This window comes from Oncorhynchus nerka, unplaced genomic scaffold (assembly GCF_034236695.1).
Source record: "Oncorhynchus nerka isolate Pitt River unplaced genomic scaffold, Oner_Uvic_2.0 unplaced_scaffold_1432, whole genome shotgun sequence".
In the NCBI taxonomy this organism is placed as follows: Eukaryota; Metazoa; Chordata; class Actinopteri; order Salmoniformes; family Salmonidae; genus Oncorhynchus; species Oncorhynchus nerka.
The window spans coordinates 53,637-69,770 of record NW_027039887.1 but is presented as its reverse complement, the minus strand read 5'-3'; the positions used below and the strand labels follow the sequence as shown (position 1 = coordinate 69,770).

Here is a 16,134-nt window from a genome sequence, read left to right as displayed (position 1 = left end):
GGCTGGACAGAGGCTTTGCCATGTTCAGTTTCAGGACAGATTTAGGACAGTTTCAGGACAGATTTAGGACAGTTTCAGGACAGATTTAGGACAGTTTCAGGACAGATTTAGGACAGAGGCTTTGCCATGTTTGTCGATTATTGAAAAGTTTCAGTTGGTAAATTATTGCTTAAATTGTACCCAAAAAGTACCGTACGCTATGTGAATCATATCACTGTAGTCATCTCATAACTGGTATTTTGTTTTGACAAATAAATGATGATTGATGGTGATGATGATCCCACTATTTAGCCTCCAAATACCATTCAGCATTTTTTAAACACGAAACTGTCATTGTTAATTGTTAATTTACATATGGCCTCGACATGTATTCACGTCCAACAGACGTCTCCAATAAAACTTGAAATCAGTGAAATAATAGTGTAGTTCGTTGTTGACTTGAGGACCAGGAGAGACCAGCCAGGAGGAAGCAGAGCCTGGAGATCAACCCCAATATGGACTGGTGTCCGACGAGCTGCAGGAGTGGGTTACACCTCCCTCAGGCCGACCGGCACACTGCACACACACACAAACACACACACAGAGAGACAGGCACACACACACAGACACACAGACACACACTCGGTGCTATAGCTGAACCCCATCTTTCTAATTCTCCACTTGACGCAATTATCAACTGCATGTTTACAAGGAAGAAAAACCTGGATAATAGTAAATATTACTGTCATAAAAAATTATGTTCAGTCACTGAATATTTTTTTATTTCAGTTGACAAGAAGTTTGCGCAATAAATACTGCCTGGATGTTTGAGCATGGGAACGTTATTGTCATTAAAACAAGTGAATTTCCACAATATGCGCAGCTGCAGCAGACTAAAGAACATTGTGCCAGTGAATGTCTTCCCCCTCCACTGTCCTCTCCGTGTTGTTCCAGCCAGGGCTCCATTTCAGAGGGCGGAGATGGAATATTCAGATCAGCTGAGTGACAGCTCGTGTTTTCCACCGTTCTCAGAACTCCACTGGCTCCTTCCTCCAACTCCTCACTTCAGAGTTGAGGCTACTAAAAACATCGGACGCTAGGGGATCGAGACGTCGCCTGCCTCTATGTGCAGGGCACTTTACTGATCTTTTGGGGGTCGCTTTTTAATTATTTTTATTTGAATTGTCTGAAGATCTGTTTAGTGAGCTCAGTATTCTACAGAAGTCAATTTTCCGTGCTTTCCTCTTTGGAATCAGCAGCAACAGACTCTCAGTGAGGCATGTCTTACCCCCAGGGTTACCTCTACCAGCCGCCGGGCTCCCTGGCTCTCTACTCCTGCCCGGCTTACGGGGCTTCAGCCCTGGCTGCCCCGAGGAGCGACGAGCTGGCCAGGTCGTCCAGTGGATCAGCCTTTAGTCCTTACCCCGGATCAGCTGCTGCCTTCACGGCTTCAGCCAGCGGCTTCTCCAGCCCAATGCCATACTCCACAGACCCTGCCACGGGATTCCCTTCCTACATGGTATATACTCTACTTCCACTTATTCGTTAGACAACTTGTGTCAGTATGCATACTGGAGGGACAGCCTGGTCGAAAATAATTAGCTCTAATTTTTGTCGTTTATTAGCCAACAGTAGAGTATTTGCGTGCAGCGTGCAGAGAGCTACGGTTTCAGAGCGGGTCTAATGGGTTGTACAGTTCAATGGTAAAATGGATGAGATCCTACACACCATTATGTATTCGAACATTGTTCGTAGAAAGCATTGCATTTTATCACAACGATACATCATCAAGTGGTACATTATATTGTCTATCGTGGGTGAAAGTTGTAGGCTTTTTATTGTGTTTCTTCTTTCTGCAAATATGATGTGTGTTTTCGTGGGCCCGTTAACACAGTGCGTGGCTAATTGAGTGGACTTCATTTAGGAAACAATGCCCCCCATAAAGAATGATATGATGTAAGCCAATGGCCTTCGTTGGAATTAGCCTGTAGTCTAATATCAAATCCTTCCAATGGGAAATAAAATATATGAAGTTTGTTCTCTATTTTTACAGTCACAAACTATATATGCAATTTAAATTCTCGGAATGTATATTAGATGAAATAAGCGAAATTTGAACATGAAAAGAGGAATTACAATGCTAATGACATGGTTCTCTAAGCGTTTATAAAAGGGGCACATACGCTGGGTAGTTAATTGGATTTGTGATGCTGTAAAGCAATGATATGCTAACGCGTCTCTCTCTCTGACAACAAAACTAATCTAGCTAAAGAAAAGCAGGAAGTTAGGCGGTGATTACTGGAAATTAGTGCAATTACGATGCATCATTTATCATTTATTTAGCATAATGCAATGCGATGAATCAAACCGATAATGATCAGTGTAATACAAGCAATATATAGACCCAACTCACATGACACATTAAGTTAACTCTCTATACACACAACCACAATACACAACCTGTTGTGTTTAGTTATGTTTTACAGTTTTCAATATTTATTACCAAAATTATAAATTATAACAAAAAACTTTAAAAATCATTTTTCCTTTCCAGAGCTCTCCTTACGACGCGCAGGGCATGGCCGGGGCGCTCAGCTACCACCCCTACGGTAGCCCGGGATACCCCTACCAGCTCAACGACCCGGCCTACCGCAAGAACGCGACCCGAGACGCCACCGCCACGCTGAAGGCCTGGCTACAGGAGCACAGGAAGAACCCCTACCCCACCAAGGGAGAGAAGATCATGTTGGCCATCATTACTAAGATGACCCTGACGCAGGTGTCCACCTGGTTCGCTAACGCCAGGAGGAGGTTGAAGAAGGAGAACAAGATGACGTGGGCTCCCCGGAATAAGAGTGAGGATGAGGACGATGGAGACGGAGAGAGGAATGATGACCGCTTGGAGAAAAATCTTGACAACAGCGAGACGTCCGCGGAGGATGAAGGTAAACCACGAGACCCAACCCATGACCCAGTTAACAGCGCGAGCTGCGCGGTGCTGTTTTTTATTGACAGTTATCCACAGATGATTAACGACATGATGACAGAGACTAGGTGACACATTTCAGTGGGAAGGCATAATACGGAACGAGTTCTAATTATTATCATTAATATTAACAATAACCATGGCCTTCGACATGATTAGGATTATTATTATTATTATTATTAACAATAACCATGGCCTTGATTAGGATTATTATTATTATTAACAATAACCATGGCCTTGATTAGGATTATTATTATCATTAATATTAACAATAACCATGGCCTTCGACATGATTAGGATGACTATTATCATTAATATTAACAATAACCATGGCCTTGATTAGGATTATTATTAATATGAACAATAATAATAGTAATCATAATAATGTCGAATGCCATGGTTATTATATGGTAATTACTTCGTCTCAATCTCTTTTTATTTATTTTTTCAGGTATCAGTTTGCAGGTTGATACCCTTACAGATCATTCTTGTTCAGCGGAGTCTGATGGGGATAAGGTGAGCTGTCGAATCGGGGACCTGGTCTGTGAGTCTGGGTCAGATACTAAGGACAAATGTGAGGATGATGATCACGAACTGGAGAATGATGAACGACACCGAAGCCTGTCACCTAAACCTGTGACATCATCACCACTAACAGGGCTTGAGGCCTCGGTCTTAAACCATCACCACCGGGAAAACAACAACAAATCATGTATTGACAGCCGAATCTCAGGTCGTCACAATCAAGCCGTCAAACCCAAACTGTGGTCGTTAGCGGAGATCGCTACTTCAGACCCGAAGCAGCAGCAGCAGCATCACCCGGGGCAGACTTGTCCATCCCTCGGTCTTCTAACCTCCACCTCCTCCACCCCCTCCCCGGCCGTCCCTGGCGCTGTGTACTCCGCCTCTTCCATCCTAGGACGACCCATCTACTACACGTCTCCGTTTTACAGTAATTACACAAACTATGGCAACTTCAGCCCGCTGCAGGGTCAAGGGATTCTGCAATATAACTCTGCTAACGACGGACTCACACAGACTGCTGCTGAGGTCAGCACCATGCATAAACACACCACTGACTCTCTGCTTAAAACGAACGCTAACCACATTGAACAGTTCAGACCCTCACATTTATACTCTAAGAAAGGTACGTAAACATGCAATTATAGTTTCAAAAGAAGGACTTGTATTTTATGCATTTTAATTCACTTCATTGGCCTTTGACTGAATATGTGATGTTTTGAAACAGATACCTATTTGTCCCTAAGCAGAAGGCTTATGAAGGACTCCGTGTAATCAGTGCTAGTGTAGGCCTGAGTTGGCGGTAGCTGTAATGTCGGCCTGTGTGTCAGACTGTCTCTCAGGGCAATAAGCAGAGATATGTTGTTGTCATAAACAGAGGTTCTATTAACAGAACGTCTTGAGACCTGCTCACACAGTAGCAACGCAGCATTACTTAAAAATATCACTTTAGTTGGATTGGTTATTATGGACTACAAATGATGGGGTTTTATAATTGGTTACACAATAATTAGATACCATCATGTTTTATTTTAACAACAGTTGTGCAATTTTTTATTATAGTATCAGTGACTGGTGGGCCACTTTCTTGTTATTTAAGACCTTTACCTCTGCAACTTCAGCTCTTTACTTAATACAACCTGGGAAGGACTTTAGGACAAACTCTGTGGGTTAAAGGTGAGGTTCTAAAGGTCATGTTGTGGTTCAGGTCTATAGGTAGGTGCTTTGACTAAAGCCCCGAGCCATCACCCCTGCACCCTGGTCTTAACACTAACCTAACTAACCTTTCTCTAAAGGGGAGAGCTGCATCTTGCTCCTCAGACAAGACGCCTGGCCTGCAGCACTACAGCTGTTCTCCTCAGAGACAGGCCCGAAGGATTAATTAAACCTGATTCAGGGTTGGGGGATGAATTAACCCTGACTTATTCTATCATTTCACTTTCGTTTTCATGAGATGTGCGTTGACTGGCTCAGTAAATGTCCCGCTTTATGTGATGATTTTGGAAGACGTTATTTCTCAGGATGCATCTGCTTCGTTGCCACGGTACATTATACTTTATATGAAGAGAATATTAGGTATATTATACTTTATGTGAAGAGAATATTAGGTACATTATACTTTATATGAAGAGAATATTAGGTATATTATACTTTATGTGAAGATACTATTAGGTATATTATACTTTATGTGAAGATAATATTAGGTATATTATACTTTATGTGAAGAGAATATTAGGTATACTATACTTTATGTGAAGAGAATATTAGGTATATTATACTTTATATGAAGATAATATTAGGTATACTATACTTTATGTAAAGTCAATGTTAGGTATACTATACTTTATGTGAAGATAATGTTAGGTATACTATACTTTATGTGAAGATAATATAAGGCCTGCTGTATCTTATTTGTAAAGGATGTATGAGGTCTGGAGATGGGGCTGAGGAACCTGAGGAATCTAATACATTTGATATTTATTTTTTTAATGATGGACAATGCTGCCTATAATGTATGCAAGTTGTATTGCAATGGACACTGAACATTGTTTTGTAAATACATTATTCCCGTTTTTATTTGAAACGTATTTGAAAGTTACAGAATCTTGTTAACGAGAGTACTTTTGCTAATTGATATCTTATTGTAAATTAAACGCGCTAGTGTGTTATACTGGCGAGTTAGTGCTATTTATTATTCAAGGGAAAACGAAATTAAAAATGTTTTCCTCTGTATTTCAATCTGCTTTCATTTTTTTCATTCCATCTCCTTGATAATGTCGCATGAAAATGTATTTCTCTTTGGTTAGGCTACTGCTTTTAGAAATCGAATTATTAATCAAGTGTAAACGATAAGACTTTTGGGAATGGCATAGCCTGTATTAATTGATATGTTTTGTTTGAGACAGCACAGTCGAGAGAAGCTTACCACCTATCCGTTTTCTAAAGGGCCTTTTCACGCCATTCTTATAGGCGTTTAGCTCCATCCGGGGACTACTCGTGACCTTGGTTGGGATAAATGATATACTTATTATAAATGATATACTTATCATTATATAAATGATATACTTATATCCGTGGCTGTCAGGGGTTTCTTTTTCAGTGTGATTAATCCGGCGCTAGGAGCAGTATGATGAGTTCCCAGCGGGGTGATCCCCCTGGCCCAGCCTCAGTCAGTCTGCCGGTCAGTCGGCCTTCTTTACGGGCCGATATTAAACCATCCATAAAGCGGTGTCTAAACAGCCAGCCGCCAGTTCCAATGGCCTGTCTCATAAACTAATCCGACTGGCTATACCTCGCTGATCTTCCTTTCATCTGATTATTTGTTTTTATTTGGCGAAGGGAATTATTATTATTATTATTATTATTATTATTAGTCTACTAATGCTTTATTTAGGCTATTAGCATAACTTCCAGAATACGAATTGCAACCTGTTTGCCTCATCTGAACAGGAGGCAAATTATAAAATATTTTCGAAGATAGAATATAGGTTATGTTGTTGTAACAATTGGAACACTTTCATAAACACTTAAATGTGAGCGACAATGACATATGTGTGATAAAAAACTAAAAATTAAAAAAGCAATTAATTGGTAGGCCTATTGTTTCATCGCGTCCTTCAGGCTAACGAAATCTGTTTTTCAAAGCGCAACACCAACATTTAAATATCTGTAACAATGTGTGTTTGGAAAGCTTTTTTCTCTCAGAGCTTTACGGTATTTCCTACGTTTCTGTCTGGGTTATTCATTCACCAGTCCTCTGAGAGGTGGTGAGAGAGCTGTACGTTCTTCATGACTTCTAAGGTGAATGTTATTGAGCCTCTTGGGACGCCACTTCACCTATAAAGTTTTCCTTTCCGCCTCAACTTCCTAATATCTGTCCCGGTGTGTGTAGACCTGTTGGGGAGTCAGGCAGCCCCTTTCACCCCCCTAGATCTCACAACCTCTCTCTCTCTCTCTCTTTCTCTCTCTCTCTCTCTCTCTCTCTCTCTCTCTCTCTCTCTCTCTCTCTCTCTCTCTCTCTACCAGACCATTCTCCCCCCCCTCTCTCTCCCTCTCTCTCCCTCTGTCTCTCTCTCTCTCTCCCTCTCTCCCTCTCTCTCTCTCTCCCTCTCTCTCTCTCTCTCCCTCTCTCTCCCTCTCTCTCTCTCCCTCTCTCTCTCTCTCTAGTCGCTTTACTTTCATTAGGGCTGATTTATTGAAATGCAGACTTAATGTGAGGTGGGCTCCCCGGGGATCTCACTGTTGTCAAATAGACCCAGAGGCGCTTTCCTTTCCACGCAGAGAGGCTCTGAGCTGCCTTCCACCGAGGCCTGCTCTGCTCCTATCCACGGCCTCTCTCTACCTCTCTCTCACAGCCTCTCTCTTTTTGCTCCCTTCAAATGTCTCCATTTGTTCTCAATAAAATACATTTAGTTTCTGCTGAAGTGCAGCAGCGCCTTTGAACATGAACAGAATTCCACCACCTCTGTGTGTGTTAGCGGAATGAGGTGAAAGAGGCTCCGCACAACAAACACAGCCCGCCCGGATAATACAATTAACGGTGAATTTATGTCATGATTAATTATCAAGTCAATATGAATAATTATGTAGTCCTAGATCTTTGTTCCCTTAGAGTTTAATAACTTGACACCGGCCTGCTGGCCTCTGTATTTACAAAAAGCCTACAGCCTATCTATTCTAGAAAAACTGTAGTCTACTTAACAGTATGATACATTACTCTATATCACAATAACGTACCGTTTGTCCTCTGAGTGGGCTCTACATATGAATGTGTCATAAGAGCTGGTTTGGGTGACCGATGGGATGAACGTATATCTTAGAACATCTCCATAGCATTAATCAAATAAGCAGTTCATTTGTAGATAATGAATTATCTATATGCCTACGTCATCCTATACAACACGTCATAATCTCTGATACACAGCTGCTCTTCTTCTTTACAACAGCGTCAACTTTAGCCTGTGGGTAGAACGCGTTATTATACCCATTTATAATGAAATTAAGAATTAAATTAAGATGACAGCCGATGTGTTGAATCTTATAACATTATTACCAGTTAGGTGGGTTATGTTTACAATAAAGATACTTCTAAACGTCTGATTTAATATGTTGTCTATAAAGATTCGTTATATGAGTGGCCATATTGTTCGTAGTTCTCGCTTTCCTCAAGTGTGAAACTGGTAAGCGCTGTTTTCAAATGCCTCAACCAAATCTTTATGGATTACCATTGGTTGTGAATATGTCACTTACGTGATGCAGCCAATATGATATTGCCATTATTGGACTAAGAAATATACTTAGGTAGACTAATCTTCATAGTGTCTGTGTCTATTACCACGTCAAAGCTGTTAATAAGAGATAAACAAAAAAATATATGTTTCCTTCATGACATAACTGCTCTGGTCCTTTTCTAAATGTAACAGATCATTCTCACTGGTCTAATTGACCATTAAGGTCGCGTCGTAAATACCGTTCAGTTGGAAAAGGAAAGAGAATTATGAACAAATCCAATACAGATGTGTAGAATACAACACATCAAAGTGGTGTCGACCTTTCAGAGTCAGACCAAGGCCTGTCCACTCATAAAGGTGTCGGAAGAGATGTCCTCTGCTCGCTCTGATCAAGGACCGGGAACGGGAAAGAATGTCAAACTCTGATGTTTGTCCGTTCCAGGATCTAAATAACGTCATTAGGGGCTCGCGCTAGGCTTCCACTATTTAATTGACAGTTTTGGTTTATGACAGGAGAGAGTTAGAGTAACACGGTGAGAGACACTGTTAATCTGACAGGTATTAAAACCTCTGTCTACAGCACTAGGCTACCAGGCCTACACTATGTAGGGAGACTAAACAGATGGGAATGGCTCCAATGGTGTACTGTGAATTTAGGTGGAGCTATGTGGTCTATTTAAGTGTTGTAGCTAGGTGGAACTAGGTGGTGTAGCTAGGAGGTTAGCTAGGTGTAGCTAGGTGGAACTAGGTGGTGTAGCTAGGAGGTTAGCTAGGTGCAGCTAGATGGAACAAGGTGGTGTAGCTAGGTGGAGTAGTTAGGTTAAACTAGGTGAAGCCTGGTGGCAGAGCTAGGTGGAGGTGGAGCTAGGTGGAGCTAGGTGATGGAGCTAGGTGGATCTAGGTGGTGGAGCTAGGTTTTGGAGGTGGAGCTAGTTGGATCTAGGTGGTGGAGCTAGGTGGAGCTAGGTGGTGGAGCTAGGTGGAGCTAGGTGGTGGAGCTAGGTGGTGGAGCTAGGTGGAGCTAGGTGGTGGAGCTAGGTGGATCTAGGTGGTGGAGCTAGGTGGAGCTAGGTGGTGGAGCTAGGTGGAGCTAGGTGGTGGAGCTAGGTGGTGGAGCTAGGCGGAGCTAGGTGGTGGAGCTAGGTGGATCTAGGTGGTGGAGCTAGGTGGAGTAGCTAGGTGGTGTAGCTAGGTGGTGTAGCTAGGTGTAGCTAGTTGTAGCTAGGTTGTGTAGTTAGGTGTAACTAGGTGGTGTAACTAGGTGTAGATATATATATATATATACCCCTTTACTGGAACTAAGAGGCCTTGCCTGAACCAGCATTATTCCTCCTCCTTTGGGGCAGATATCGTTTCCTGGCATCCACCAAACCCAGATTCGTATGTCGGACTGCCAGATGGTGAAGAGTGATTCATCACTCCAGAGAAAACGTTTCCACTGCTCCAGAGTCCAATGGTGGCGAGCTTTACACCACACCAGTCAATGCATTGGAATTGAGCATTGCATCTTAGGCTTGTGTACAGCTGCTCTGCCATTATTAGCCCAGAATGTTTTTGGTGTTATTACATACAGCCAGAAATAACTTTGGGATATCAGAGCAGCAGTAACTCACCAGCATTACGACCAGGAATACGACTTTCCCAAATTGGATCCTTTGTTCGTATCCCCCAAAGCAATTTATCTTATCCCAGAGTTTTCTTCTAGATGCCGTCGGCGGAGAAGAGGTATTTGGAGTGGACTTTGAGTCCGATTCAGGAGGCGTGCACACCCTCCACCACTTCTGAGTATATTACTCGCTAATTTTCAGTCCCTGGACAGTAAAGTAGATGAGCTCAGGGCGAGGACCTCCTTCCAGAGAGACGTCAGGGGCTGCAACATACTCTGTTTTACAGAATCATGGCTCTCCATACATGTCCCCATCCATACATTCAGCTGGGTTCTCAGTACATTGCGCAGACAGAAATAAAGAACTCTCTGGGATGAAGAAAGATGGAGGTGTATGTTTCATGATTAACAACTCATAACGTAAAGAAACTCAAGTCCTTTTGTTCACCTGTCCTCTAATATCTCACAATCAAATGTTGACTGTATTTCCTCCCAAGAAAATCCTCTTCAGTTATAGTCACAGCTGTGTATATTCCGCCTCAAGCCGATACCACGTCTTCCCTCAGGGAACTACACAGGAGTTTATGCAAACTGGAACCACATATCCTGAGGCCACATTTATTGTAGCTGGGGACTTTAACAAAGCAAATCTGAGGAAAACGCTTCCGAAGTTTTATCAACACATTGCCTGTAGTACTCCCACTTCAAAAACTCTCTAACACTTTTACTCTCCCTTCCTGGATGTCTACAAGGCCCTACCCTGCCTAACCTTTGGCAAATCATATCATGACTCCATTCTGCTCCTCCCTTCCTATAGACAGAAACTCAAACAGTAACTGCCCGTGCTAAGGTCTATTCAATGCTGGTCTTACCGATCGGAATCAATGCTTCAAGATTGTTTTGATCATAAGGACTAGGATATATTCCGGGTTTCCTCTGAGAATAATATTGACGTATACACTGACACGGTGACTGAGTTCATCAGGAAGTGTATAGAGGATGTTGTCCCCACTGTGACTATTAAAACCTACCCAAACTAAAAACTGTGGATAGATGGCTGAAAGTGAAAGCGCAAACCATCGTATTTAACCACGGCAAGGTGACTGGGAATACAGTATGGTCGAATACAAACAGTGTAGTTACTCCCTTCGTAAGGCAATCAAACAGGCAAAGCGGCTACAGAGACAAAGTGGAGTCACAATTCAACAGTTCAGACATGAGATGTATGTGGCAGGGACTCCAGACGAATCACGGATTACAAAGAGAAAACCAGCCACATCGCGGACACCGATGTCTTGCTCCCGGACAAGCTAAACACCTTCTTTACCCTCTTTGAGCATAACAGTGCCACCAACGCGGATAGATAATGTATAGATCATCTCCATATAGATCATGGGTGGATCCTATTCGGATAGATAATGTATGAATCCTCTTCAGATAGATAATGTATGAATCCTCTTCAGATAGATCATGTATGCATATTCCTCATTGTGTGGTCGTGCATTCCTCCTCATAATGTATGCCTCAGCCACAGCGTTCTCCGTGTAAAGTTTAAAGTGAAAACTGTGACCTCCATCTCACGTCAGGTTCTGAGAATGGATTTAAAATAATGAATTTCTCACTCACTGGAACAGCTCTGTGCTATTGTACTGTGGAAATATGAAACGATACAAGAGGCTCCTTTCTCTTAACGTGAGCTTAGCCAAGTCATTAGGAATCCATACAAGTGAAAATATATCCTGAGAGGACTTTGAAAGCCCTGTCAATCTGGGAGAATGAAATGTAGCACAGTAAACTGGGTTGTTATAGCTGACAGGCCTTCTGAGCAGACAGTGGTTGTGTCCCACATGGCACCCTATTCCCTACATAGTGCACTACTTTGGGGTGTTCAGAGAAAGCAAAATCAGTGCTCTATGTAGGGAATAGGGTGTCATTTTGGACGTAGTCAATACAACTCCCTGGCACCATTAAAACTAAGGGGAGAATAGTAAGAGAGAACTGTCACATTGTATATATAGCTACTCTACTAAGGATAATACAGAGAAATCACTTCATACATCTTCTGGGCAAATGAATGGCTTATCTGCTACTGTAGATAGTACTGATCTCTGTCGGTCGGGGGATGACGGCGTGACAGGATTTTAAACACATCTGGGTAATGTTCTAGGACTTCTATTGATATATTTATCAACCTCTTCATTTAAAGAAAAAGAAACGGATTATTATTATATTATTTCAAAACGAATTACTGGTACATCCCCGATTAATGTTCAATATGGTAACAACATGGTAACAACACAAAGTATTCAACTGAAACATTATGGTAACAATGTACTGCATTACACAGAAACAACATGGTCACAAAGTACTGCATTACACAGAAACAACATGGTCACAAAGTACTGCATTACACAGGAACATTACAGTAACAAAGTACTGCATTACACAGAAACAACACAGTAACAAAGTACTGCATTACACAGGAACAAAGTACTGCATTACACAGAAACAACACAGTAACAAAGTACTGCATTACACAGAAACAACACAGTAACAAAGTACTGCATTACACAGAAACAACATGGTAACAAAGTACTGCATTACACAGAAACAACACAGTAACAAAGTACTGCATTACACAGAAACAACACAGTAACAAAGTACTGCATTACACAGAAACAACATGGTAACAAAGTACTGCATTACACAGAAACAACACAGTAACAAAGTACTGCATTACACAGAAACAACACAGTAACAAAGTACTGCATTATACAGAAACAACATGGTAACAAAGTACTGCATTACACAGAAACAACACAGTAACAAAGTACTGCATTACACAGGAACAACACAGTAACAAAGTACTGCATTACACAGAAATATAATGGTAACAAAGTACTGCATTACACAGAAACAACATGGTAACAAAGTACTGCATTACACAGAAACAACACAGTAACAAAGTACTGCATTACACAGAAACAACACAGTAACAAAGTACTGCATTACACAGAAACAACATGGTAACAAAGTACTGCATTACACAGAAACAACACAGTAACAAAGTACTGCATTACACAGAAATATAATGGTAACAAAGTACTGCATTACACAGAAACAACATGGTAACAAAGTACTGCATTACACAGAAACAACACAGTAACAAAGTACTGCATTACACAGAAATATAATGGTAACAAAGTACTGCATTACACAGAAACAACATGGTCACAAAGTACTGCATTACACAGAAATATAATGGTAACATACTGTATTACACAGAAACATAATGGTAACATACTGTATTACACAGAAACATAATGGTAACATACTGTATTACACAGAAACATAATGGTAACATAGTGTATTACACAGAAACATAATGGTAACATACTGTATTACACAGAAACATAATGGTAACATACTGTATTACACAGAAACATAATGGTTACAACATACTGTATTACACAGAAACATAATGGTAACATACTGTATTACACAGAAATATAATGGTAACATACTGTATTACACAGAAACATAATGGTTACAACATACTGTATTACACAGAAACATAATGGTAACAACATACTGTATTACACAGAAACATAATGGTGACAACATACTGTATTACACAGAAACATAATGGTAACATAGTGTATTACACAGAAACATAATGGTGACAACATACTGTATTACACAGAAACATAATGGTAACATAGTGTATTACACAGAAACATAATGGTTACAACATACTGTATTACACAGAAACATAATGGTAACAACATACTGTATTACACAGAAACATAATGGTAACAACATACTGTATTACACAGAAACATAATGGTGACAACATACTGTATTACACAGAAACATAACTGTAACAACATACTGTATTAGACAGAAACATTATGGTACCATACTGTATTACACAGAAACATAATGGTAACAACATACTGTATTACACAGAAACATAATGGTAACATACTGTATTACACAGAAATATAATGGTAACATACTGTATTACACAGAAACATAATGGTTACAACATACTGTATTACACAGAAACATAATGGTAACATAGTGTATTACACAGAAACATAATGGTTACAACATACTGTATTACACAGAAACATAATGGTAACAACATACTGTATTACACAGAAACATAATGGTGACAACATACTGTATTACACAGAAACATAATGGTAACATAGTGTATTACACAGAAACATAATGGTGACAACATACTGTATTACACAGAAACATAATGGTAACATACTGTATTACACAGAAACATAATGGTAACAACATACTGTATTACACAGAAACATAATGGTAACAACATACTGTATTACACAGAAACATAATGGTAACATACTGTATTACACAGAAACATAATGGTGACAACATACTGTATTACACAGAAACATTATGGTAACACAGCACAGGCAGAGATTGTTAATAACAGTTTCATACTGATCTCTAATCAGAACGTAGAAACAGAGACAGACAGTAGTGCCTTAATGGTTATGAGAGGTGAAAGGAGTTCTCAGAGGACTCTGTCTTATGGCCCTGCTGTCTCCCTGCATCCAGCCAGGCAACTGGCCATGTCTGACATTATGTGATTAGGTGTAAATGAAAGCTTTATTCACTGTCACTGAGGATTATCTGAACAGCTTTAGGAAGCTTTTGTTCTAGACCACCACTTTCAGTCCTTCCTCTGCTGATATCATCAGTTACAACCAGTAGAGCCCCACCTGTTTTCACTCACATTCAAAACAAATAATAAATATATATATGTGTATATATAAACATTTGGGGGCTTGCCTGTTATGCATGTTATTTTGGCATTAATATGAGTCACATATCAGTTTGCAAACAATGTAAAATAATATATATGTATGTCATTGAGTTAATAAAGCCGCATACATACATGGTCTCTTTTTTGTTTTCTTCAGTAAGGCAGCTCCAAAATGCAGGTGTTTCAGCCTAGCTCAGCGCTTTCTGTGCAGAAAATAGGAGCGTTGCGCTGTGATTGGCTCAGTGTTCTGTCACTCATGGGAACCTACATCACCTGTCCTTAATAATGGTAGACATCGAACATTCTAGCCCTCTGGGTCCTGCCATATACTGTAGTTACATTAGCAGTGCCCTTCCAAGAAGGCTCATTGGCCACAGATAAAATGACTTCAAATCACGTTATATGCACATTAGCTTTGATTGGACTGATCATGTCAACATTTACTTTCAAAATCTTAGCTAGCAGTCATCATCATGAATCAAGTTGACAATCTACTGGCAAATGCTTTTTAATCCTTGTCATACGAAGATAAATAATGAAGATAAATTAAAGATTAAATGTATCAGTGCTCATCGGCCATTGGATATAAACATTACACAACAATTTTGAAATCGCAAATTCAACAATGAGTGGTTGGAAGGAATCGGTGACAGTGGCTAACTGCAAGCATTGCAACTGGGAAGTGGGGAATAAACCAGCTCAGACTGGGAAAATACATTTTGAACGGTCATCCAACTCGGAATTGTAAACCTCTTTCTCTTTCTTTGATGACAAAATTTGGACACGAAGGACCGCCACGCCACCTTCCTGTTCAAGTGAGCACATCACTGTAACGGTCGTCGTATGAAGGAGAAGAGGAGGACCAATGCGCAGTGTGGTAAGTGTCCATATTTAATAGAACAAACTGAACACGACAAAATACAAAAATAACAAAGTGAAATAACAAACCGAAACAGTTCCGTGTGGAACACACAGACACAGAAAAGAATCACCCACAACTCAAGAGTGAAACCAGGCTACCTAAGTATGGTTCTCAATCAGGGACAACGATTGACAGCTGCCTCTGATTGAGAACCATACCAGGCGAAACACAGACACCCAAACTATAGAAAAAGGAACATAGACTGCCCACCCCAACTCACGCCCTGACCATACTAAAACAAAGACAAAACAAAGGAACTAATGTCAGAACGTGACAATCACAACAAGGTGAGTCCAAAATGTCTTATATGCAGCTGCATAAAGGATGTAATATGCCAGGGAGAGATGTATAGCGTGGCTAAGAAAGTCATACTAAGTGTATGTTGTGTAGTAATATGCCAGGGAGAGATGTATAGCGTGGCTAAGAAAGTAATACTAAGTGTATACTGTGTAGTAAGCTGTTAGCAGCCAATGTGCCTCACCCTAATAATTTGGTATATTTTCACCTCTTATTTACGCCTAACGTTACTGTTCTGACTCAGTGGTGCACATGTAGCCTGTAACCTGTTTTTGAGAAATGTCATCA

The 16,134-nt window shown here is 40.6% G+C and overlaps 1 protein-coding gene across 1 annotated transcript; it reads left to right on the top strand.

Moving 5' to 3' along the window:
• Nucleotides 1-948: 948 nt before the first annotated feature.
• On the top strand, nucleotides 949-5,719 carry irx2a (iroquois homeobox 2a). The gene is made up of 4 exons (XM_065015445.1): nucleotides 949-1,498; nucleotides 2,534-2,924; nucleotides 3,417-4,112; nucleotides 4,783-5,719. Exons 1-4 carry the CDS (start codon nucleotides 1,259-1,261, stop codon nucleotides 4,866-4,868), a joined length of 1,413 nt encoding a protein of 470 aa, XP_064871517.1. The 5' UTR covers nucleotides 949-1,258; the 3' UTR covers nucleotides 4,869-5,719.
• The last annotated feature ends 10,415 nt before the right edge of the window (nucleotides 5,720-16,134 follow it).

Bases quoted from the DNA above. Each gene is read 5' to 3' on its own strand.
- irx2a (XM_065015445.1), top strand. From the start codon at position 1,259: ATGTCTTACCCCCAGGGTTACCTCTACCAGCCGCCGGGCTCCCTGGCT. The intron at 1,499-2,533 runs GTATATACTCTA...TTTCCTTTCCAG, and splicing joins CGGGATTCCCTTCCTACATG to AGCTCTCCTTACGACGCGCA. The intron at 4,113-4,782 runs GTACGTAAACAT...CTTTCTCTAAAG, and splicing joins ACATTTATACTCTAAGAAAG to GGGAGAGCTGCATCTTGCTC.